At 39.7% G+C, this 23,589-nt stretch overlaps 3 protein-coding genes across 4 annotated transcripts in view; 2 read left to right on the top strand and 1 right to left on the bottom strand.

Annotated features, from left to right (window-relative positions):
* Positions 1-225: 225 nt before the first annotated feature.
* Positions 226-2,580, bottom strand: ubl4a (ubiquitin like 4A). Its single transcript, XM_024275587.2, has 4 exons — positions 2,375-2,580; positions 950-1,055; positions 657-865; positions 226-423 (listed from the first exon to the last, which is right to left on the bottom strand). Exons 1-4 carry the CDS (start codon positions 2,420-2,422, stop codon positions 316-318), a joined length of 471 nt encoding a protein of 156 aa, XP_024131355.1. The 5' UTR covers positions 2,423-2,580; the 3' UTR covers positions 226-315.
* A 570-nt stretch (positions 2,581-3,150) lies between these two features.
* prkg1l (protein kinase cGMP-dependent 1, like) lies at positions 3,151-10,922 on the top strand. 2 transcript variants are annotated; one of them, XM_024275586.2, is made up of 20 exons: positions 3,151-3,370; positions 3,746-3,935; positions 4,013-4,136; positions 4,319-4,485; positions 4,763-4,876; positions 5,847-5,952; positions 6,145-6,208; positions 6,343-6,420; positions 6,498-6,592; positions 6,702-6,767; positions 8,806-8,883; positions 9,127-9,223; positions 9,323-9,462; positions 9,535-9,624; positions 9,704-9,845; positions 9,926-10,089; positions 10,175-10,297; positions 10,437-10,499; positions 10,586-10,652; positions 10,727-10,922. In XM_024275586.2, exons 2-20 carry the CDS (start codon positions 3,749-3,751, stop codon positions 10,808-10,810), a joined length of 2,049 nt encoding a protein of 682 aa, XP_024131354.1. In that variant the 5' UTR covers positions 3,151-3,370; positions 3,746-3,748; the 3' UTR covers positions 10,811-10,922. The 2 variants fall into 2 exon arrangements, with proteins under 2 accessions (XP_024131354.1, XP_036069498.1); XM_036213605.1 differs by lacking the exons at positions 3,151-3,370; positions 4,013-4,136 and having other exon boundaries at positions 3,816-3,935.
* Positions 10,923-11,971: 1,049 nt separating this feature from the next.
* Positions 11,972-23,589, top strand: part of acsl2 (acyl-CoA synthetase long chain family member 2) — a 16,884-nt gene continuing 5,266 nt past the window's right edge. Inside the window, exons 1-6 of the mRNA XM_024275186.2 lie at positions 11,972-12,065; positions 20,942-21,177; positions 21,268-21,382; positions 21,525-21,589; positions 21,657-21,758; positions 22,200-22,299. Of these exons, the coding sequence (XP_024130954.1) occupies positions 20,944-21,177; positions 21,268-21,382; positions 21,525-21,589; positions 21,657-21,758; positions 22,200-22,299 (616 nt within the window). The 5' untranslated portion in view covers positions 11,972-12,065; positions 20,942-20,943. The remainder of the gene's footprint in view (positions 12,066-20,941; positions 21,178-21,267; positions 21,383-21,524; positions 21,590-21,656; positions 21,759-22,199; positions 22,300-23,589) is intronic.

Raw genomic sequence — 23,589 nt, 5'->3', positions numbered from 1 at the left:
AGTGGAAGTTAGTGTTGCCTGGAATTGCAGCAGCCAGAGATCAAGCAACGTTAGCATGAAAAAATGTTTTTTTGTATTTAGATTTTGCCATAAAACCTTGAGTCTTTTAACAATGGTGTCAACTTAAAAAAAGAAAAAAAAACACGTGAGAAAGCCCTATTGCTGGGATAAACATTAGTCACTGACACAAGTCAGCAATATCAATAATCACCGATTAGGCACACATTGTATTCTCAATGGCCTCACACTTTATTTTTGCAAACATGTAGTTCCTCCTAAATCAATTCCTACAAAGCAGATTTAGGTTTTCAAATGCTAGTCCGTGTATGAGGTGTCCATGCTCTCGCTGTCAGGGTGGAGCAATCGCACTGCTAGTCGTTCAATGTCATCCAGGCTAAGCTGTCGAAGTGAACGTTCATAGTCCTTAAAGAAACACAAAAAACAAAGATTAGTTATAATAACAAGAACAAAGAAGAACCCAGCTGACAAATTATTTAAAGTAAACAACCCGTTTCAACACAAGCTATAGGAGGCCATTTCGGAACAATTTTTAACATTTTTTTTAAATACATTATTTTTTGTTTAAGTACCACTTACAATAGAGGTCAGTTATGAATTTGTAACCATTACAGCTTTTTTTTTTAAACTTATCTTACCTTTATAAGCTGTTCGTGAACTTTTGCTGCATCTGCTGGACTAAAGTGTCTAGCAAGTATAGTGGACACAGACTGCCACAGTCCTCCCTGCATGTTCTTGCTGCTGCAGCCAGCCACTGCTGAGGCTGCAGATCTTTCTCCCGCAGGACGGATTACTAGGTTCAGTTTAGCCTCTGGTCCAATGGAATAATCACTAAGTCTGTGTTCATCTGGAAGGGAAAAAAGGCACGCAGAAACCTTAATTGAGAACCTGACAAAACTATGAAGGAAATACAATTGTAGGCAAGTTTTACCTGCCAGTGCCTTTCCTTTGTAAAGCAACCGCTGCTGGTTTGCTGGTATGTTGAGTCGCTCAGAAACAAGTTCCTTCACTGTGGAAACCTTTTCATCTTCTGTCACCTGCAGGATAAAACACATTCATCAAGCTGTTTTTCAAAAAATAGCGATAGACTGAAATGCTACCAAACTATAGAAGATGAGCCGTAGAAAGACGACAAAGAAAATGGGTTCTGAGGATGCAAAAATGTAATAAATAAAACAGCATAAAACAAGCTAAATAAATTATTTAAATGTTATACCATAAAGTAAAATACAATCTATCGTGAAGACCCTTTACCATTATAAGCTCAAGACAAATAACAACATTGTTATAATCATTCTACCCTATTGCTAATAATTTGTTTACTCAATGCCTTTACATACTTGTGATAGGAGCCTAAACACATTGTCCTCACTGAGATAAACAATACATGTCTTAACCAAGGGAAGTATGACCAATTTTAAGTTAACATATTTGACTTGATCTGAAGAAAAGCCATCACAGCAAATATATGCATCAAAAGAAATTATTAAAAACATTTATTTATCAAAATGTTTAAAAAAGGAGTAAAATGCAATACTGCCCCTTTTTCCCTATAAGTTCTCAATAGAGTGATTCAGTTTTCTACTTATATGTGTAATTACACTTTAATGATTGTATCATCCCAGAAAAATATATAATCATCAGTACTACTCAAAATAAAACCAGCACAAAACCAAAACCAGAAATGTTTTGGGTTAAAAACCATAATAAATAAAATATAAAACGACACAATAGTAACTTAAGTAATCAAATTGTCTTGAAATTTGAAACTGATTATTTCCATATATGTACTTCTAACTTCTACTACAGTTCAGAGAACGAGAGTCAGAATATTGCTTACAGATAATTGTGTGTCAGGCCTGAATCGACACAAAAGACACATCCAGGCAGGAGTTTCAAATAACTGCTCGAACAGACACAAATTTACCAAGAGTTTTGTTTCAACGCGCTGACCAAACAGAATAATCTAATGCACCACGGCTCCTTACTCACTTCCCTTTTCAGCATTAGCACCAAGTAAGGAGTTACAACAACTTCCACTTAGCTGCTGAGGGTGACCTCAGCGAGAATGAATTCAGACAGAAAGAGTTCTTCGTTGAATTGCACTTATAAATGTAGCTAACAAGCTAGCTACAGTGGAGCTGCTCCCAAACTATAAGAAAGTGTGTGTACAATCACACATTTAATACTGTGTAGTGTTAGGCTAAACTCAGTCACAAACTAATCACATTTATGTTTACTTTACAGGCAAACATCTTACAAGCATATGCTGCTGAGGCTAAACAGATACCTTACCCAGCTAGCTGATTGTGCAAATTAGCATTATGGAGTTGGTTCGTTCGACTGTTTAACTAACCTGAACGCTGCACTCCTTCCCTTGAAGTGGCTTTACTGTAAGAATCATTTTTTAAAAATATCAAACAAAACAACACCACACAATAAAGTGTTTAAAGTCTAGCCAAAGGGGTTACTAAGTTGGATCGTTATAGCCACACTGGCTGTGGTCCCGTCAGCACCCCATCTTCTTCTCCTGTTTCCCCTAAACGTTGCTGAGGCTTCTGCTGCTAAACTCAAGTAATGCTGCTGCCGCCTACTGGCATGAGGTATGTACTGCAGCTGACAAGCTACTAACCACGATTAAATGTAAATTAAACTTTCACAAATCACAGTGATTTGGTGATAATCTCTACATTTTTAAAGAGTGAACAATTTCAGTTCTTTACTTTGTGTTAAAATAGTAATAATAATAACAGGCCTATATAATGCATTTTGTTGTGAACGACTTTTTGTAGATAGGTAAAGATCATTGACTGTAAAAAAAATACTATACAGTCAATGGCAAAGATATTTTAAAAGTATTTTCACACAAGTTTGATGCTGTATCAACACAAATATTTAAAGATGTAGACTTATTTTGCACGAAAGGATGAAAAACATAGTAATATACGTTTTTTTTTCTAAAAAGGATTAGAATAATAAAAAATGTTTTTCAAGTTGAAAAGAAATTGATCAGACTCACCTGCAGACTAAAATCACCAAATTAAACAACCACCATGTAAAACATTCTTTTATTTATTTTTTTTTATTTTTAATAAAATTTCAAAACGGGCAGATGCTTGTTCTCTTTCTTCCCGGAAGAATTTTTTAATTTCCCGTTGGGATAGTTTCCTCTGACCCAGTTCGGATCCAGCCTGTGCATTTGTCATTCGGTTCCCTCCTCCTCGTGGATGGAGGGAGCCCGAGTCACGTGACCGCCTGTCTGCGCTGTTGGGCAGTCTTCCTGACCAGCATCCCTCACTCGGGCTCCCAAAGAGGACGCGCAGCTGTCAGGCGGACCGCACACCTACACGCGGTGAGTGGCATTTGTTTGCAATCCATCAAACAAGTGTTTCAAAAAAAGCAATTAAAATCGTGTTTGAGTTGTTGGTAAAGATAGTCATCTTTGTTGTTTTTTCTGTTGTATTCATTTATGTATGTAAAACATGTATATAAAATACGTATTGTCTGTTTACTGTGAAAAATTAAGTGGGATTAATTTATAATTCACTTGAAAATAATTTGTTTTTGCCTTTAACTTTGATATAAATGTGTTCTATAATCGTATAGCAGCTTTTTGCCACTTATAGGAAATATTTTTCGTACTGAAGTCAGCAAAACCAAAAGTCCCAATAGTACATTTCCCCCCTTATAATGACAATTGTTAATCTTTGTGTGTTGATGCCTGCAGATCATGGGTACACTGAGGGACCTCCAGTTTGCTCTACAACTAAAGATTGAAGAGCTCCGCCAGAGAGACACACTGATAGATGAGTTGGAGCTGGAGTTGGATACAAAGGATGAGCTCATTCGAAGACTACAGGAAGAACTGGACCGTTACAGGACCACCGTTTCCCTCTCAGGACCTTCAGCCAGTGCAGGTAGAGAGTAGGTCAATCATTTCAAAGTACTGTGCCACAAGTCATACACATGACCTAAAAATCTCTCTTTTTTTTAGCTCCTTCAGCTCAAATTGAGGGCATGGAGGGAGCTAAAAAGCACACAGTCATTTCAGAACCCTTCATCCCGGATCCTGTGACTCTCGCCAGGATTTCACACAAAAGCTGCGACAAAAGCCAGCAGTAAGAGCACACTGTGTTCCTCCAGCTCCAAACGAGAACGGCAACTTTTCAAATGTTTAGCACTCGCTTACTGTGACGGTCAAGTCTTTTGAGTCAGCATTCGTAGCTTGTGGCACGGCATTTAAGCTGATTGACAACTACACTGGGAGTGTTGAATCTTTATCATCCCTGTGTGTCATCAGATCTCGGAGCCTGATCCAGGCAGCGCTTTTGAAAAACGACCTGTTGAAGAACTTGGACGAGGGAGAAATGAGAGCTGTCACATCCTGCCTGTACCGCTTCTCCATCAATCAAAGCTGCTCTGTTATACAGGAGGGGAGCGCTGGGGAGCAGGCTTTTATTCTAGAAGGTAAATTGCAGCCATCTGTCATCCTTGAGATTATTATTTGTGAGGAAGGTGGCTAAACTGCTGTGATAAATTAATTTGTGTTCACATACTACTGCTTTTTAAAACTCCCTTTGTAGTTTTTATGCATTTGAGGAGGTCTTGTTTGGTAAATAGCACACACTTAAGGGGGGAATTTGAAAAGAATTTCCTCAGAAAGGAAGCTGCCTCCTCTTTCATTCGTGTCACTTGAACCATGTTTTTATCAAGGGGCTGCTTACCAAGTGAATGATGTTTGCAGAGGGGAGATTGACCGTGACTAAAGACGGATGCACGCTGCTGACAGCTGAACCAGGGGAAATGATCGGGGAGCTGGCTCTCCTCTACAATTACATTTCCCCTTTTTCTGTCTCAGGTAAGTTCTAGATTAATATGAAGAGAAATCACATGCTGGAGTCTTCCTTTGATTAAAATAACCGAAAATGTCCTTTTAATTGATGATCTTTAAAAAAAAAACACATTGTTTTCAATAACCTAGCACTTCTCTTCTTTGCAGTTCTGGATTTAGTGACACATTTCACCCCATTTGTTAAAGATTTGTGATATTTTCATGACATATCCTGTCTCCATATATAATCTTGGCGCTCTGTGGGGGGAACTAAGTCAATACCACAAGCCTCTGACCCGATTTCACAAATAAACGCAGAATCTTATCCCATCAACCCATTTTCTAAACCCTTTTGGGGTCACAGAGTTGCTGGAGCCTTTCCCAGTCACTGTGGGGCTAAGGTGGGGTACATAAGATCAGCTTAAGTGAATAAAAATGAATTTCAATTAGCATCTATGAGCTCAAATTTACTTTATGAACTAGTTTTGTCCTTATGCGAACAGTCAGGCTGTGGAGCGTGTTGCCCCACACTTTCAGTCTGCCCAACATCTCGTGAATGTTTTTGTTTGCCTGAACGATAATACAGTGCAGATGGCACCATGTAGCTGCAATCAAGAAGATGAGAATAGATGTACGGGAGAAAATTGTGCTTCAAGAGGAACAATTTGGCAAAGTGATAAAGTGGAAGCTCACGGTTTATATCTGAACATCAAAATCGACGCAGTGGAGTCGCTCCATTTTATTAGCTGCTGGATCCACTCAGAATATTTCAACCTTTTATCTGTAGGAAGCTTTTGTGAACCAATCAATAGAAACACTTATTCATTTACACCATCTTCAAATGCTGAAATAGGGTATTTATTGATAAAAGATTAGATGTATTTCTTACTTGTAAAAAGAACTCTTATTTTACCCAATTAAGAGTAAATCTCTACATTTTCTCTGCTGCATTCCTACTTCTCTACAACCTTCACGCTTTTCTCTGCTTTTGTCTCAGCACAATCGGACAGTAAGCTGTGGGTTATTGACCGTAAGAGTTTTCAGACTGCGCTCATGCACTGCAGTCTCAGCCGCCTTTCTCATTCAGCGGAGCTGCTCGGAAGGTGAGTGTCAACCAGAGCGATCGAACAAAGCGGCCTCCGAGGAGGTCTTTCAATTCCGAGAAAAACCTCAAGGGATTCTTTATGTGTCGAATATCTTTATTGAATGAAAACGATGTTGTTCTTACAAACTGTGAAAGAAATAGCGCGTTGTACAACTTGACATTTTTCTATGTCTGCTTTGTGCGTGTGCAGCCTTCCCCTCCTGCAGTCATTGCCAGAGGATGTCATCATGAAGATTTCTGAGCTCGTGAAAGAGGTGAGCTCCTCAGATGTACTTCTAACAGAATCTGGGTTGCATGTCCAGACATGAAGTCCATTTACGATTTGAACTTTCTGCAACACTTTTCCTGCTTTCACTTGTCTCCTGCGATTTTTTGTCTTCTCATACAGACAAATTATGCAGATGGTGAATACATAATTCACCAAGGAGCTGTGGAAGACAACCTTTATGTCATCAGCAAAGGACAGGTAAAGCCACATTTCCTCTGTCATTTTAACGTGAGAATAGAAAAATATCTAGTTTGCGTCTCTATTGAACCTGACAGGTGACTCTGACAGAAATGAAGGCGGGGCATGAGGAGCACACCGTCTTATCTGAGCTCTCTGAGGAGCCGTGGTTTGGAGAGAACGCCGTCTGGAGGTGAGACGGTACAGTCTCATAGGACGTCCTGACAAAGCTGGAATATTTTAATGTAAAATCTCATTTATTTCTGTTTTTTTTACATAGTTTGTTGACTCTGTTCCCTCAGGGAAGACACTTGGACCGTGAGTGCAATGGCTGTCGGTGCAGTGACATGTTTGGTAATAGACAGAGAGTAAGCAAACATTTATAATAGAATAATACCTCATTTATTTGTATTTTGTCTCGAGTAAGTTTTAAAGTGAAAAAGCTATTAAACTTGCACATGCAGTAATTGTGTTTCATCAGTGCACAGCTTGGGTGATTTGATAGATTTTTTCTAGTTGTGAGTAGAAAAAAAGATTTAAATAATAGGTTGACAGGTGTAAAGTAGCGTTTAAAAACACGGTGATGTGGAAAATGGAGTGTAACAGTGGGTCTCTTTAAAAAAAAAAACTGATTGAGGGTAATTAATTAGAGCTGAACAATCTGTGACATGTCATGGGGTTTTTTTGTACTTTGGGTTGAAAAATATTATGAATAATTAAGCTCAATCTTCTCAGCTGAAATCAGTTGAGCTCTGATTTGTGATGAATAACCCAAGGCACTGAGATTTTTTCAAGTGAATCTTCACAGGTTTAAAATACAAACAGCAAGTAACTATTGTGTTAGTCAAGGTCTCATCGATCTGCAAATAAAAGACTGAAAAAACATCTTTTTGTTCAGAAACAGAACCTTGACATGCCGCCTTTTTCAGAAATCTGTTTCACGCAGCCTAATACAAACTTCTGTGAAGAGTAATAAAAGAAAATATGTTGTGATAAAAAACAACACTCAAGAATAGTATATATTCTATAGTGTCTTTAATTCGCACTCCAATCCTCTTTTGATCTATTATAAAAGTGTTCCAAGTGGTCCCTTTATTTGGATTATGCCAGTTTTAGTCAAAATCAGGACATAGTTTCTGCAGAGTGGCAGTCGTTCATTAAAAATGTATCTGTGAGTTGTGGGCGGGACTGTTCGCACAGTGTAAGCCCGCCTCCATTTCCCATCATCCATCTGTTTACATGCCCTCCTGTTTGCTTAGAGCCCCTCACAACCCCAACATAACATAACAACTAAAATTTCAAGCATTATAGCTATCCAGCCGTATAGTTTTGAGCCAGATGGTGGCTCAGATGGGGAAAAAAAAACTATCTACCAGTAGATGCATCTGAATGAAGTGGAGCAGAGAGCTTGTTTGATTGCCGTCGCGTCTTTGTCATTAATGAATGCCAAAATTCCATATAAGCACAACTCTTCGGTACTACAACATGATGTGCACAAAAATAACCAGGATCCAAAGCAGTTGCAATATTTCTAAGTCTTTCAGGAGAGCAAAATTCAGAAAACACACCTGAATAAAAGGTTCTGATGTGTAGCTTCTTGGACCCTAAATTTAAATCTTCCCAGCCAGCAAGGCCAAGTGGGCCCCACGTGGTTTAAAAGTGGGCAGAAAATGTGGCCGCCGATTGGGTTGTCTGCAGTTTTTGTGGTGGCCCCACCAGTAAGTGGGCACTTAGTGGGCGAACTTGCTATGCTAGACAGCCTAACATGCTAGCGAGCTCCACTGTATCAAGTTAGCGAGCTCCACTGTTATGACCTTGCTGTTTCAAGCTACCTTGCTCTGCTGTATCGAGCTCCACTCTATCGAGCTAGCTACCTCCACTATAACGAGCCAGTGAGCTCCGCTGTATTGAGCCAGCAAGCTCCACTGTTATGAGCTCTGCTGTATCAAGCTAGCTAGCTCTGCTGTATCGTGCTCCGCTGTAACGAGCTAGGGAGCTCCGGTGTAACAAGCTAGCAAACTCCGCAGTATCGAGTTAGTGACCTCTGCTGTAACGAGCTAGCGAGCTCTGCTGTATCAAGCTAGCAAGCTCTACTGTATCGAGCTCCGCTGTTACGAGCTAGCAAGCTCCTATGTAACAAGCTAGCGAGTTATGCTTTAAAGAGCTAGCAAGCGCTGCTGTATTGAGCCACCAAGCTCCACTTTATCAAGCTAACGAGCTCTGCTGTATCATGCAAGCGAGCTCCATTCGAACGAGCTAGCGAGCTCTGCTGTCCGCTGGGCATCTGGCTAGCGTAGCGAGCCAAAGGACTGAGTGCCCTCTTAAGATGGGTTAAGACTTTTTTAGGTTTGATTTTTTCTCTTCAAAAAAGTGTGAAAATAAAACGAGTTTTCTCTTTTTTCCCAGAACCTTCAAAGACATAACTGATGGACTGCTAACAGACTGCCATCAAGAGGTTCAAAGGAGTTCAGAATACAAAGTCGAGTGAGAAACATTACTACACTAGCCTCTATTGCAGTTACAAGGCAACAGGAGATTCAAAGTTTGATTGAAAACTGTTATGTTGCTCATCCAGTTAGCTTCTTCAGCTCTCAGATAAGTACCAAAATATTAATGTTTAGTCCTTTGAGAACAGAACCATGACCTGAATGACTGAGAATCTTCACAGGCATTTTACTCCTGGAGAAACAAAAAACATCCTCTCAGACTTGTTCTCCTCCTAATTAGGACAAACGAGGATCCTGCTCTCCTAACATCCTCCACCTTGAGTGATTTCCAGATTATTCGCACTCTGGGAGTGGGGGAGTTTGGGCACCTTGACTTGGTAATGTTCGATCTAAAAAAACACTCACGTTCATTTACGCATTGCAATTCCTTGTTTCCACAGGCTTGTGTATTGATTTTTTCCCTCCCCTGCTGTTAGGTGCAACTAAAAAGCAACATCAAGCTAAATTTTGCAATGAGGGTCCTCAAGAGGAAGCTGATTCTCAATGGCGGCCAGCGAGAACACTTTGTGAGAGAGAGCCGCATCCTAATGGAGGCCCAGTGTCCATTCATAGTCAGGTGTCTCTCACACTTGACCCCATTTAGTAGTGAAATGTTCTTAAATGTTCTAACATGTTTCATTCTTCACAGGGTTTATAAAATCTTCAGAGACCCTGAACAGCTGTACATTTTGACAGAAGCTTGTCTTGGTGGGAATTTATCTAGTTTAGTCAAAGAAAAGTGAGTTTCCTCACCAGAAGCTTTCATCACTTTTACCTGAATGAAAATGACTGATTCGTTCATCTCTGTGACATTTCAGGGGATGCTTGGATGACTGCACAGCCAGGTTTTACACCGCTTGCGTCGTCGAAGCTTTGATTTTTCTTCATCATCAAGGAGTGGTCTACAGAGACATCAAGCCTGAACATGTTGTTCTGGATGAGCATGGCTACGCCAAACTGGTGCTACAATTTATTTTATGCACATTATCTTAACAGGATTCAATTTTATAAAAAACTGTACTGATATGTACTTGATGCAGTCAGGCTCCAGGTGTCTGAAGAGGCTTGACGGGGGAAAGAAAACCTGGACGTTCTGTGGTACACTGGGTTACATGGCACCTGAGATCATCCTGAGCAAAGGCCACGGTATACGCTCAGACCTGTGGTCACTAGGAGTGTTTGTGTTTGAACTTCTCAGTGGTCGGTAAGTTCATGCTCTGCAAACTTCCTTTGAAAGCGGCTTTACCTACTGGTAATCTGAAATGGAAGTTTATTTGTTCTTCCTCTAGACTCCCTTTTGATGACCCTGACCAGATTAAGATTATCACTGCAACTGTTGAAGGCATTGATCACGTTGAATTCCCAAAAACCATATGCCAAGATGCTAGTGATCTTATTAAAAAGCTCTGCAGGTAAACACATTAAAATTCTGCTATGCTTTCTCATCAGTTTTGTTTGTTTCTTCAGCTATGTTGCTACTCCACTTGATTTTTAATTCAGTTTTTTTGTTGTTGTTGTTGTTGTTGTTTTTCATTGCTTTCCGACGCCCAGGAGCAATCCCTCAGAGAGACTGGGCAGTCAGAGAAATGGGGTCAAGGACGTTCAGCAGCACAAGTAAGATAAATTAGTTATATTTAAAAAATACTAGTCTGCTTCAAAACAGGGCATTACAAGTAATAACTCTATTTTTTTATACTTAGATGGTTTGAAGAATTCGGCTGGGATGGACTTTGCTCAAGAACTCTGAAACCTCCAGTAATTCCAGAAGTAAGATGTTTTGGTCTGTAATGGGGTTTTTGTCACTTGCTTTCAGCCTTTTTCTAATGTTTTGTGTCTTACAGGTTCTGTACTCATGTGAAAGCATCACATGTGCTCTTTACAATACGGACTCAGTGGAGCTGTGCACAAACTGGGAGGACTTTTGATTGATTTCTGGGAAATCGAAACAAAACATCTTCACTTTCAGATTGAATTGTTTCTCCCTCAACCTTAATATCATCAATAACTCATTAAAATGAAGCTGGGTTAATGATGTCACCTGCAGAAAACAAAGATATTTATCTAGAAATCTGTTTTCTTTTGTTATGAAGAACATAGGCAGTACTAAACATTTTTAAGGACAATATGTAATATGTAATATGTGAAAATGTAATAAACTATAAAAGGCTTTATGTTTTAAAGAGCTATGTCGACAGCTTTTAAACAAAATAAGATGCAGTTTGTAAGAATGTATACACAAATTATAGGTGAAAATGCAAAATATGTTCTTAAAATATCTTGAGTGTCAAACAAAATTGGATATTAATAAAACAAATATAATCAATAACTAAAATTATTAATAGTTTGCTGTCATGTTGTAAATATGAAGTGTGACTGGTCATACGTGACCAAAATATGTGCTTTTTAAAATCCTTGTATTGCTTTTTCAACCAGTTAAAAGCTTAATTTATTACAATTATGTATTGTGTGTATGGGTGATTATAGCTGAACTGCTTTGTTATCTAACTTTGAAAGAAATGAGCTGCTCTTGTTCACAATTGACAAAGTTTGATAAATATTTTCTGTCCAGTTCGACTCAATAAAAAAGGATCTAATTCGTTTGGTTTCCTTTTAAACCCATATATATTTAAGTAAAGTCTGTTTTGGGGTATAGTTGGTTCCAGGTTTGACTTGGGTGGCGTCAGCGCCAGCGCAGACTTTTATTTTAAAAAGTAAAGCACCGGAAAAAGCCGACAAAACAGGAAGTCTTGAACGTGTTCTATTAAAATAAGAAATCAGAGGCAAAGTCAAGCACCTCATTGCATTACTTCGAGGCGATAGTCAATGATTTCTTTAGGATGCAAAAACTATTTAAATAAATAATCTTTTTAAAATAGATTAAATTTGATTCAAATTATTTTGGTTCAAAGTCTGAGTGAATCAAGTTTTCGAATAATATTAATTTTGTCTAAAATTTTTTGGGGAATATTTGTTTCAAATTGGGTGAATGTGGAGATAAACTAGATAAAAAAATTTTTTTTGCGCTTCCTAAAACTAAACTTCGCATTAATTTGAAAGTTTTTACCGGAAATGAAGACGCATCACGTGGGACTTTAAAAGAGAGTAAATACTGGACAGTCTGCAGAGGCATTGATCTGGTCTTGTGGCCCGCGGCTGCTTTTGGGGGTGCGACTTGCTCAGGTAAACTTATTCTTTTCTTTCTTTTGTCGACTTAGTTTTAGTTTAAATTCCTTCTGTTTAGTCCCCAATTCTGGTTCAGAAGTTCGAAAAGTTTTGCAGCACTTCGGCAAGTCTCCAAGCCGCTCATAGTTTCGCAGCTCCGCGGAGATGAATCAGTATGAAGAAACTTGCATGGAGCGTAAAAAGGACGCTGTGTCTCAGTAAAGCTGCAGTGATGAGGGAGAAACTGCAGGTCAGAGTTCAAAACCCGCTAATCCAATCATTTGAAGAAGTTTTCTTTTGTTAAATTCAACAAATCAAATAAACAATTAATAAAGCATGGCAAACTGAAAGAAACACAAATTAACACACAAGAAATGGTGCAGCCCTTATTTTTAAAGTACAGCCCTGTAAAAATAAGGTTAAAATTGGTAGGAAAAAATTAGAGTTTTTTTTTCTTTCAATTAACTAAATTTATGTTAATTGATTGTTTTGTCGATATAGAAAAAAAATAACCCAGAACTTTACTAAAATAATAATTTTACTTTACGTAATTAAATAGTCTCAAAGTGTACCTTTTAAACATCAGATCTGCTTTATTTATTTATTTATTTATTTTCAGTTCATTTTTGTTAGTTCTTTAGCCTTTACTGTTAAATAAATGTAACTTTCTTAGTGGATAATAAAGGTTTAAATGTGCAAATATAAAGAATACAGTGACAGGATGGGACTGCATTTTGGCTGCTCACATGAAAGTGATAAGGGAAGAGTATTTTATTTCAAATAGAATCCAGAAAAATGTTATCCTTTACTTTGTTTACTGGAACAAAAGCCACGTTGTTTTTAGAGGAACGGCGACACACAGGACACACACATTCAAATTTCTCTATTTCCTTTAACCAAAAGTCCAAACCCTTTTTTTTCTGAGTATTTTTTCTAATCTTTTTTAGTTCTTTGAGTCCTGATAACGTTTCATACCACCTTTTGCTCCACGATGAAGTCTTGGTTGGAGTAGAGTATGATTTGGAAGTTTTCCTGCATTATTTTTTACTGCTTCTTAACACTGCAGCTTCAGCACTCGATATTTTAACAATGTCTTCTTAACTAAAAAAAACAACATGCCATTGATGCAGTGAAGGTTCTTAATTATTATTTGATACGGCTTAACAGCATCTTTTCATGAATCTCAGTGTGTCTTAGGACGAAAGACTTTTATGAAATTCAGGTAAAAGTTATTTACGGCATTATTATTGTATGGTTGATATTTAAAAAATAGTGTACTGGATGTGAGATATTGTCTTTAAAAAAATGGTTTTTAAGTAGTTACACAGGGGACTTGATACCGTTGAAAACTGAATGTTCACTTTTTTCCTCAGCAGTCACAGACGATTCTACTGAAATATAGTTGCTGACAGATTTGGGATTTGTATTGTCTGGTATTGTTTGGTTGTATAAAGAATTAATTAATTTATTTTTGCACTTGTGGGTGTTCAACAGCAGTGAAAACTGCCTCTTCACTCCTCACAGATATAATTGTATTTGACTTTGCAGTGAGGTACTGGCCGGGCTCAGCTATTTACATCCAGAGGAACTCTGATTGTCCCATCAGCCGATTCCTTCTGATGAATTTAGTCACTTCCTCGCTTCTTACTGACTTATCTGTTGTAAATACAGTAAACAACAAGCATTAACCAGACCTAAGCTAGGCTTAAGCCTTCTGGAGAGGAACAGTCTGCTCTGTTCTGTATTGTGTACAAACACAGCTCAGCTCAGCCGAACATCCTGGTTCTCCAACTGTTCTCCAGGAGAAAAATACTCTCTATACACCATCTGAAAGCAACAATAGTTGTAGTCATATAAATGTTTAAGGTGTTGTTGTCCAGAGAGGTTGAATAAGTGATGAGGAGCGGGGGAATTATGACACTGGGTTTGATTGGGGGGGGCTATGAAGGCATCCTTTTTTATTTTTGAGCCTTCTCATGCAGGCTGAGTCGAGTTGAAGGTTATAGTCCAAGAGCTCACGTCTCACAGCGCTGCTTTGTCCAGATAACAGCTGGCTGACTCCTGCAGAAATAGAACATTAGCTTTAGTTCTGGAGCAAAACCCTACAGGAAGGTTTTGAAGTTACTCAGGTGTGAAGGCTACCATTTCCTCAGGAGATGAGGTCTTCTGAGGGTTTCATGAGTGAGGCGATGCTCTCAGTACCAGAATGAAGCGAGATTTCTTCCACGCACACATGCAGATGTTTTAGAATGAGGCTGTGTGGGTGTGACAGGTGAGCTGTCAGCACAGTGAGAGACTTCCTCTCGCTGAACCTGCTGATGTTGGCGTTTTTAGCTTTCTTTTCTTAGACATGCTTTTTTCCAGCTTCAAATCTGAAGTCTTTTGTAACTTGGACCAGTCGTCTTTTGCATAATTTTTTCCATCAGTTCAACTTTCTGTCTGTAACTTCTCAGTAATGAGAAACCCAAACAGAGTGGATCTTAATTTCCCTTTTAATTGTTTGTTTCGGGGAGAACCTTAAAGATAAAACGGCTTAATCTTTAGTTATGGAGGTCTAGGTTGAGTTACAAGTCTTTAATACCTCGTTTCAACCGAGTAGTACAATACGGTACTGTTTAGATTCGATTGTAAATCAGGTTAGCGTTTCCACTACGGTGCATGCAGGATGTAAGGACTGATTGTGTCAAAGCAGTGTGACTACAGCAAAAGCAAACCTATCCACATCAACTATGGAGGTCATCCAGCAGCTCATTTTGTTCTGTTTGACTTCGTACATACAAATAATTTAAGGTTATTTGAGAGAAGATTGAGGAAAACATCCACCGTCTTTTGTTTTTCATGACCTTCCATCACTCAACGGGTTTCATCATGTGACAACAGTAGCTCCGCCCTAACCACTATGAACCTACAACCAGCATGGGTCCAAGGATAGTACGGCCTGGTATGGTTTAATGCAGGGGTGTCCAAAGTCAGTTCTTCTCCTGGTGGTTTTCCAGAAGCTCTGCCTTATCTGCTGCTGATTACCTGGATCAGGTGTGTTTGGCCAATAAGGAGCTTCAATGGCAGGTTGGTTGGAAAACATGTAGGACTGACTTTGCTCACCTCTTGTTAATTTTATCAAAATGGTGGACCTGTGGAAACAAAGCTTTATTATTCAAGTCCATTCTATGAAAGTCTTGACCTAAGTCTAGATTCAGCTAAAATCCTGAAACTTCACCCATTTGGTGCAAACTGTGTTCATTTCTTCAGGTTTTCCTCTAGTCCATTCTATCTCAAAAATGTCTACTTTCTGTTGGGAATTATGCATTGCACTGTGGAAACAGAGAGGAGGTTACATGTCATGAATGCTTAATTACAAGATAAAAGCATGGCTGACTTTAAAAGTCAGACATTCTCCTCGGTCTCCACAGGGGATGGGTTTATAAAGTCTGATTAATCAAAGCAATCTAGGCTTGAAAAGTCAACATTAGTTCATTAAAATTCATCAGTTCCTTTTTTATAGCAATTTCCTATCAAAATAAAGCATTTTCTGTTGAATTTTAATATATGAATTCACCTTTTTTGTCAGGAAAATCACTAGTTGTGTAAAGCATTGTTCTGTGAATAAATAATTTGACAAATAAATTATGGCTTCTGTTGAGCTCTAGAGTGGAGGAGAGTTCAGTTTTTTCTCACAGGATCCAGTTAAGTTAAAACTGATTGCAAATCCACATTAAATTACTATTTGAAGTTCCTGCTTGATAGTTAATGCTGAAATATAGAACCACATGCACGCCTGACTGACCAATATTCTTCAATTGAAACTTTAAGACTGGTACCAGACGGAGTGACAAGCCTAGACTGGAACCTGAAATGTGGAATCGCAGTCTCGACCTGTTCAGCAAGTTTAGATTTAGGCTTCATCTATAACCTGATTGATTTCTTGGAGGACCATAAGAGATGTGAGCAGAAATGAATGCAAGGACAAAGTTGGAAAAACTTGGTCACATGGTTTGGAGCTTCACTGTTTTTGGGGAATGACGTGGGGAATGCCATGGAAGTGTGTAAAACTAAATGAACAGCAATAAAAAAACTAACATATTTCAGTGTAAAAACTCCTGGTTTGAGGTTTCATCGTTTCGTTCATTCAGGACGCTCTGCCAGAAGACACACGTGTCCTCCATTCTTTCCCTTCCGCTCTTTTCTCCGAAGGAGGGGGGACTACGGCTCACGTGTCCGTCTCGCAGCCGTGTTTTCACCTCCCCTCCATCACACCACTCTTCTCCCCGGGCCAACAGAGCATGTGCAGAACTCTCTGCTGCCGCTGCTACTGGTCTGCAACTGCCAGTACAAAGAAGAAAAGTGGCCCCTCTCGCCCGTAAAAGCCTCCCCCCACTTCTAAGTCACCTCTTGTAGTTTTCTGGGTCAGTCCCCATGCAGAGTTGCCCCCATCACGACTGAAGCTCAGCTCTGGACAAAGCTTGTTCTGTTATTAACATCAATGGGTTCTAGTACTACAGGGAGAAATTATTGCCTGATGTTGTCGCTATAACTTCTTCATTTTTTTACACTTTCAGGCTTCAACAAAAACTTCAGGTAATCGTAAAAAAACAGAAACTTATTTTTTTAACTTATTTTTTTTTCCACTGTTTTGCGCTGAAACTTAATTTGACTTTGTAGATGAATTTTTCTGGGATACATTCCTAAGTAATCACAACTCAACGCATGCAAATCAACAAGTGATTAAAGTCCCTCAACCTAGCATTACCAGTGCAACAAAAACGGCGAGCGGTATCGGAGATATCCAGCCGTACAGTTTTGAGCCAGATGCCAGATCGGATGGGGAAAACGAAGAGGTTCATGGATCTATTGGTCATGCATCGGAATGGAGTGGAGCAGGAAGCTTGTAGATAGCCGATGTAGCATGTAGGTAACAACTACAAGCTTTTTCCAACTGCATTTTTTTGTCTGCATCATTCACAATGATTTGAGTAAAGAAATACTCAATACTTTAAGCTTCATTTTCCTAATCTATGTCCTCCATAATGAGAAAAATGTTACAAGAACACAATTTTCTTCTGAAAATTTGTCAAACTCATATTTCCTACTTTTTTCTGCACTGAAAGTACATTTTCTGGTCATTCCTGAGTAATTACAACTCAACGTTGGCAAATCTTAACTTTCCATATTAATCAACCAGTTGTTGACTAACTACTTTGGCTTGTTTGTATTGTGAGTCTTTGCTGACATTACATGAGGGTCTCTTTACATTATAATACAATGAAAAAAGGGGTATTCAAATACATATCAAAGTTGAGTTTCCTTTGCGTGTTGGTCTCTTGTTTGGAGTGACTCTGCTGTTTCAGCATGTGCTCAGACATGCAGACTGCTCCAGGATATTTTCAGGCCTCCCTGTAAACAGGCATTTCGCCACTTTATTGCATCTCGTGTTTGCTGGGTTGCCGGGTAAAGCCCCTTCATTTACATCTGGTTTAAATCCATTGCTCAAAACTTTGGTCCACTTGTTGCATGAAACTCCCCCAAAAGGTTTTCCTTTTACAGGTTGAGTGCAGATAGATGCTCCTCTTTCTCCTGCGTTCTCCTTTTCCCTCGTCCCGTCTTCTGGGAGTTGAAGCTGGGAGCGTAATTGTTCTTTTCCTCGACTTTGACAATGGATTTAATGAAAGGGAAGGACGGGGAGAGGAGGGGTAGAGCGGCTCCGCTAACCTCTTTTCACATCATTTTTTTTTTTTGACGTTTCATTTCATAAAGCCATTTGTTTACCTTAAGAGACTCAATGAGATGCGTAGCTCCTTTGTCGCGGCAGCAGGTGAGCAGAGGAAGGTAAATGATTCAGTTTGCATAAATTGCTGCTGCGAGAAGATTATAAATCCTCTGAGAATAAGCGACGGTGCGGGATGGGAAGTAGCACCGCATGGTCTCAGTGATGGCAGAGGGATGGGGGGGGTCACACTAACACCCCTCCCCCTATCTGGCATGGGGGAGAAAGTAGGTGAGAGGTTAGTCTGGGGAGTTAACGTGAAGACGATTTGTGGTATTGATGAAGGGCAGAAAGGGTTAAATCTACATTCAATCCTCACTGGTTCTTTTGGTTCTGGTGTGAGTCCGGGGAAGAAGCATCAGGGTCATTCCAGAACTCGCCATGTTGCCACCACACCACCTCTTCTTTTCTTTTGCCCCCGGCGTGGGGTGAAGCAGCGTCAAAGCATGACTGAAAGTAACCCCAGCGGCGGTTTCAGTAAAGCCTATCATTATTACTTCCTGGTGTCTTCTCTCCTCCAGCACTCCTCCCTGCTCAGGGCCCGAGTCTTTTCTTCTCTGTTCCCAGAGCTGAGCCAACCGTGTGCGGTTGAGCCTTCTAAGGAGACTCTGAGGCCTGGAGTCTACAATTACACAAGTTGTTACGTTGCACGGTTGTGCCTTTATGCCTACGAGCAAATGAAAGTAGCAACTTTCAAAGGAGATTTGGGCAAATTAGTGAAAAGGGCGTTTTCTGCGTGTCACTAAAGGAAAGTGAGAAGAAACTTCCGATTCAACTAAACAATCTAACAAAAGCAGCTTCATTTGTGTTTGTGTTGGTTTAAAGTGAAACTACATAGATATAAAATAGGGCCCATTCCAGTCATCTTTTGATCTATTTTAAAATCATTCCCAGTAACATTTTAAGTATGGTTCTGTGGTTTTTAGGCAAAATAATTATAATAAAAAACCTTTGTTGCTTTTTAGAACATTGTAGAATTTATTAGAAATGATTGTTGGCATAAAGAAGTAACTAAGCCCTGCCCCATTTCCTGTCATCCATCCCATGACATCATTGACTGTATATAGAGAACTGGACTACTCCCACTTTGCCTTCCAATTAGGTTCCTTGCTGGATCCAAGAAACCCAATTGAGTTGAGAAATAAACATGTTTTGATCCATCAGAATAATCATTATGGCTCTGATACGTTTTTCATAACTTCTTCTTTCATCCATCCATTTTCTGAACCCATTTTGTGACTTTTGGGGTCACGAGGAGCCGAATTCGGCTAGTCGTATGGGAAGGCAGGGTACACCTTGGCACTTGGCCACAATGACACTCCCACTCACATCTAGGGACAATTTAGAGTAACCACTTAAGGAAGTTGGAGTCCTAGGAGAACACCTGCGTATGGCATGAACAGGCAAACTCCACACATGAAGATTCCTTGTTGGTGTTTCTGTTTCAGATCCCTCAGCCGGGGCTTGAACCGGGGCCTTCTTGCTGTGAGGCAAGTGCGCTAACCACTTGCTAATTCAAATTTTTTTTCATGACATTTTTTCCTTACCGCAAGTTGTTCAAGTTATAGACTGATCAATCAGTAAAAGCATGTGATGCCCTCTGCTCCCACCTCAAACATTTAGTTGATAGATTCTCCTGAGCTGTGATCCAGTTGAAGGGGTGTGGATTTCAAACTAGCTTACTCCTGATTGGTAACAGTAGTTGCCAAAGAAGCCTTGATTCAGACTGACTCAGACCAATCACTATCGACTGGCTCCAACATCACTGAAAAATAACAACTGAATTGGCTTAAAATCACTAAAGCGGGAAATGAGGGATTTTCTATGGGAGCCGTCAAACTCACTGTGTCCAGTTCTATTATACAGTTGATGGTTTACACACTCTCTCCTGCTAGCTTACAGCCCCTCACACCCCAACATAACATTGATTCCCAAAGATCTGAATGAAGAAATACAATTTTAATCTTCATTTTCTTTATGAATGTCCCCCATCAAGAGAAAAGTGCGACAAGAACATGTTAAAAAAACACGTTTTCATCAGTGAGTCTTTAACAAATAAGAGCAGAAAACTAAATGCATTGTGGGTGACAGAGGAATCAGAATTTGATATCAAAATAGGAACACAAAGCCAAACTGTTATACAAAATGTCCCACTTTAAACCTTAAAAATGTTCATATTTATCATCAAATGTCACATTTTTTAAGTAAATCTAAAAAATATTGCACAATATGCATTTATAATCACATTTAATATCCAGTTAAAAACATTTTATAGGAAAGTTTAGAATGTTTTCCCTGAGTAGATACACGTTCCATGAAACTGATAAATATACAATAAGATGGCGTTGGCGTTTCTGCAAGTTGTCAAGTTTAAAAAAAAGTCTGTATGTCTGTAATATATACAGTCAAAAAAGAATCCAGGAAATCGAATTCTGTGATGTTTTTCTTTTCAATAATTTATTTCTCAAACGGTGCAGTAAATATTTATCTCTTCAAACAAGCAAGAATTCTGCTCCTCACAGGCTTCTTCTTTGAGAAGCTCTTCCATCCTCAGCTGGTTACATACTGTATATTAATGGCACCTATTTGAACTGTTTTCTATTGAAAAGACAGCAGTCCACATCCTTAAACAGCCAGACTGCAGCCTCTCCACCTGGACCAAGACCAAAGAGCTATCGCGGGACACCAGGGATAAGATTATAGACCTGAATAAGTGGATAAGTGCAGAATCTGTGAATGACAAATACTTTATTGCCCCACTGTTGCTACATAAGCTGTTGGTTTATTTTTTTTTCCTTTTAATTAAATTGTGTTTTTTCAGAAGGTCATTGGGGAAACTGGTATATTGTCCAGCACTGTAGCACCACTCTGTTCATTCAGAGAAACAAACATGATTTATGTTCAAGCCTTTGAAGTCATACATGTACAATTCTATCTTCGATTTCTGGTACATCCTTGTGTTTTTATTAAGCCTCATACTATGATCGTATTTCTTTTCTACTGATGTTATAAATGATTTGACAAAAGTCTGCTTGTAAGTTCTGTTAATGAAAGTATAATTTTAAGTTGAACTGACAAATGTGTTTTTCATCCTCTATTCCAACTTAGTGATCCTCCATGTTTTTCTCTGCAGGTATGCCTCTTCAGGAATGGATGCGGTCGCTCCGCTCACACGTAGGACTCAAGAGATCCGAACTGGAGGACCTCTGGAGCCTTCTTCCATCTGTGCCCGTGTCCTCCATCTCTCTGTCCACGTCCTCTTTGCTGGGTTTAGGAGCTCTGGCCTCTGTCACAGCGTACTGGCTGGTGACCCGTCCTCGGCCGCTGCTGCCCCCCTGTGATCTACGGGCCCAGTCTGTGGCTGTCGGTGTGAGTGGTTTGATGACAGGATTCCCGTTTTTGATCTCAAATCAGCGCAGAAGTGTCTGTGCTCATCAGTGAAGACTTTCTGGGTTGCAGGGAAATCCGAGCTGCAGGAGGTCAGCTCTTCTCAAAGATGACACCCTGCTGGAGTTTTACTATGACGATGTGAGGACGGCTTATGATTTGTTCCAGAGAGGCCTCAGTATCACAGGTGATGGATGCTCTGAACATTTAACAACATTATTTTTAAGAGTAGTGATGAAATCACGGGCTGATTAAAGAGGATATTAAATCTGCAGTTTAAAATAAAGCACACAGTACCTCATTAGGTCAAAGGGACATCTGCCTTTCAGGAAACGGCCAGTGTCTGGGTTACAGGAAACCAGGTCAGCCCTATGAGTGGATCTCCTACACCGAGGTTTGAAGAGCTTCATCCTTCTGTCACAGTTGCCCTGACGCGATGACGAGCACGTCTGTTCTTTCAGGTGGCTCAGCAGGCTCAGTGGATCGGCTCTGGCCTCTTGGCAAAAGGCTGCCTTCCCAATCCGCAGCAATACATTGGTATATTTGGGCAAAACAAGCCTGAGGTATGGACCCGTCACCGTGCTGCTGTTGACAGATTAAAGTCTTCAGGAATCTGTGCGCTGAGTGTGTGTTTGTTTAACTTAATTCACGTCAAGAACAAGGTGCAGGTGATGAATGTGGGCCTCCAGGGCAGCTGTGTGTCTGCTTTCAAGCTCGTGTTTTAAATATATTCATCACCGCGGCCCGTTTCTGTCATTGTTGTGTTGACTGGTTTAACGAGTGGCTGAAGGCCCCGATGGAGCGGAAAATTGACTCTCATTTTCAATGAATCCCCAATGCCATCTATTTAGAACGGGCTTTTGTTTGTTTTGTTAAATGGGAAATGCACAGCAGAGTGGATGATTATGCATATTAATGGGAGATATCAACCACAAGCAGACAGGAATGGATGAAGCTTGGGTGAGCACTAACTGTGCTGCTTTGTCTCCCTCTGCTGACGGCAGTGGGTCATTTCAGAACTGGCCTGCTACACTTACTCCATGGCGGTGGTTCCTCTGTACGACACGCTGGGGGTAGAGGCCATGGTCCACATCATCAACCTCGGTGAGAGACCCAGAAAAGCTTTAAATCGGAACAGATTTGAAAGATTTCAAACTCTGATGGCGCACAGTCTGGGGAAAAAAACAGCTTGGGGGTACACATTTTTATGAATATTATGCAAACAATGGATGAACATAAAAACTTTAGTTGGTAACTAAACATTTTAAATCAAATCAGCAAATGAGTTAACGCTTTGGTAGCACCTGAAACGGAGATCTTAAATGTAGAACAATGCTTTAAAACTTATTTTTACTCTAGATGTTGTGTAGGAACCATTAAAATGTTAAATAGATTTACCCAAAACTGTCAAAGTGGGAGCCAAAAAATATTGAATGACAACTTCTTCCTTGTCTGACTTTTAGTGTGACGGATTAATACAAAAAGAAAACAGCCACAAAACTGTTTTTTTCTAAATATAATAATTAACATTAATCCACTGTTTCAGCAACTTTTATTAGCAGCATCCTTGTTACATTAGACAGCTGAATAATACATTATCATGGGATGTTGGAACAATCTCAATAAATCCACATTTTGAGTGAAGGCACCGTGATCTAGTGAGAGCAGCCGGTGAGTTGGAGGGCGGGACGCCCGCGCGCGGTATGGAAAGGCACGTATGAGAAAATCAGCGATTAATGCGTCAAAAAAATTGTCAGCGTCAAGCACATGTCGGATTAACGCGTTTTTAACGCGACAAATCTGACAGCCCTAATTTTCAATGATGTTGAGGTCAGGTGATTGGGAAGGCCACTGCAAAAACCTTCAGGTTATGTCTCTAAATGTAAGACAGTGTGGATTTTGAGGTGTGTTTAGGATTATTATCCATTTGTAGAAGCCATCCTCTCCAATGTCATCACTGATGGTGTTAAGTGAGTGTCCAAAATTTGCTGAAATTTTGTGAAATCCATTTTTCCCTCTACTGTGCCCAAAGCATGATTAATTGTTCTTTTCATTAAACTCTGTACCCTTTCTTCTCCAAATGTACCTTTGCTCGTTGTGGCCAAAAAGTTCCTTTTGAACCTCGTCGGTCCACAGAACTCGTCTCCAAAATGCATCAGGCGTGTTTATATGTTCATCTTCTCTTAATTACATTTGGAACATCTGAAAACGCTTTAGTATATTATTATAGCCTTCTCCTGCTTTATGAGCATCAACTAATTTCAGTTTCAGTCTTCTAGACAACTGCTTGGAGGAAGCCGAGATGCTGATTGTAGGAGCAAGGTCACGTTATTAAAAATCTTGGAGATTGTGAACGATCCAAAGGGGGCGGGGCTTACTATGAATTCTGCAGAG

This window comes from Oryzias melastigma, linkage group LG9, assembly GCF_002922805.2.
Source record: "Oryzias melastigma strain HK-1 linkage group LG9, ASM292280v2, whole genome shotgun sequence".
Lineage (NCBI taxonomy): Eukaryota > Metazoa > Chordata > Actinopteri > Beloniformes > Adrianichthyidae > Oryzias > Oryzias melastigma.
Note: the sequence above shows the minus strand (reverse complement) of the source record. Positions and strands in the feature narration are given on the sequence as shown.

Coding starts and splice junctions, on each gene's coding strand:
- ubl4a (XM_024275587.2), bottom strand. CDS start 2,422: ATGATTCTTACAGTAAAGCCACTTCAAGGGAAGGAGTGCAGCGTTCAG. Junction 1,056..2,374: donor GGAAGGAGTGCAGCGTTCAG/GTTAGTTAAACA, acceptor TTTATCCTGCAG/GTGACAGAAGATGAAAAGGT. Junction 424..656: donor TTCACGAACAGCTTATAAAG/GTAAGATAAGTT, acceptor TGTTTCTTTAAG/GACTATGAACGTTCACTTCG.
- prkg1l (XM_024275586.2), top strand. CDS start 3,749: ATGGGTACACTGAGGGACCTCCAGTTTGCTCTACAACTAAAGATTGAA. Junction 5,953..6,144: donor TCAGCGGAGCTGCTCGGAAG/GTGAGTGTCAAC, acceptor GTGCGTGTGCAG/CCTTCCCCTCCTGCAGTCAT. Junction 10,090..10,174: donor TTTGAACTTCTCAGTGGTCG/GTAAGTTCATGC, acceptor TTCTTCCTCTAG/ACTCCCTTTTGATGACCCTG.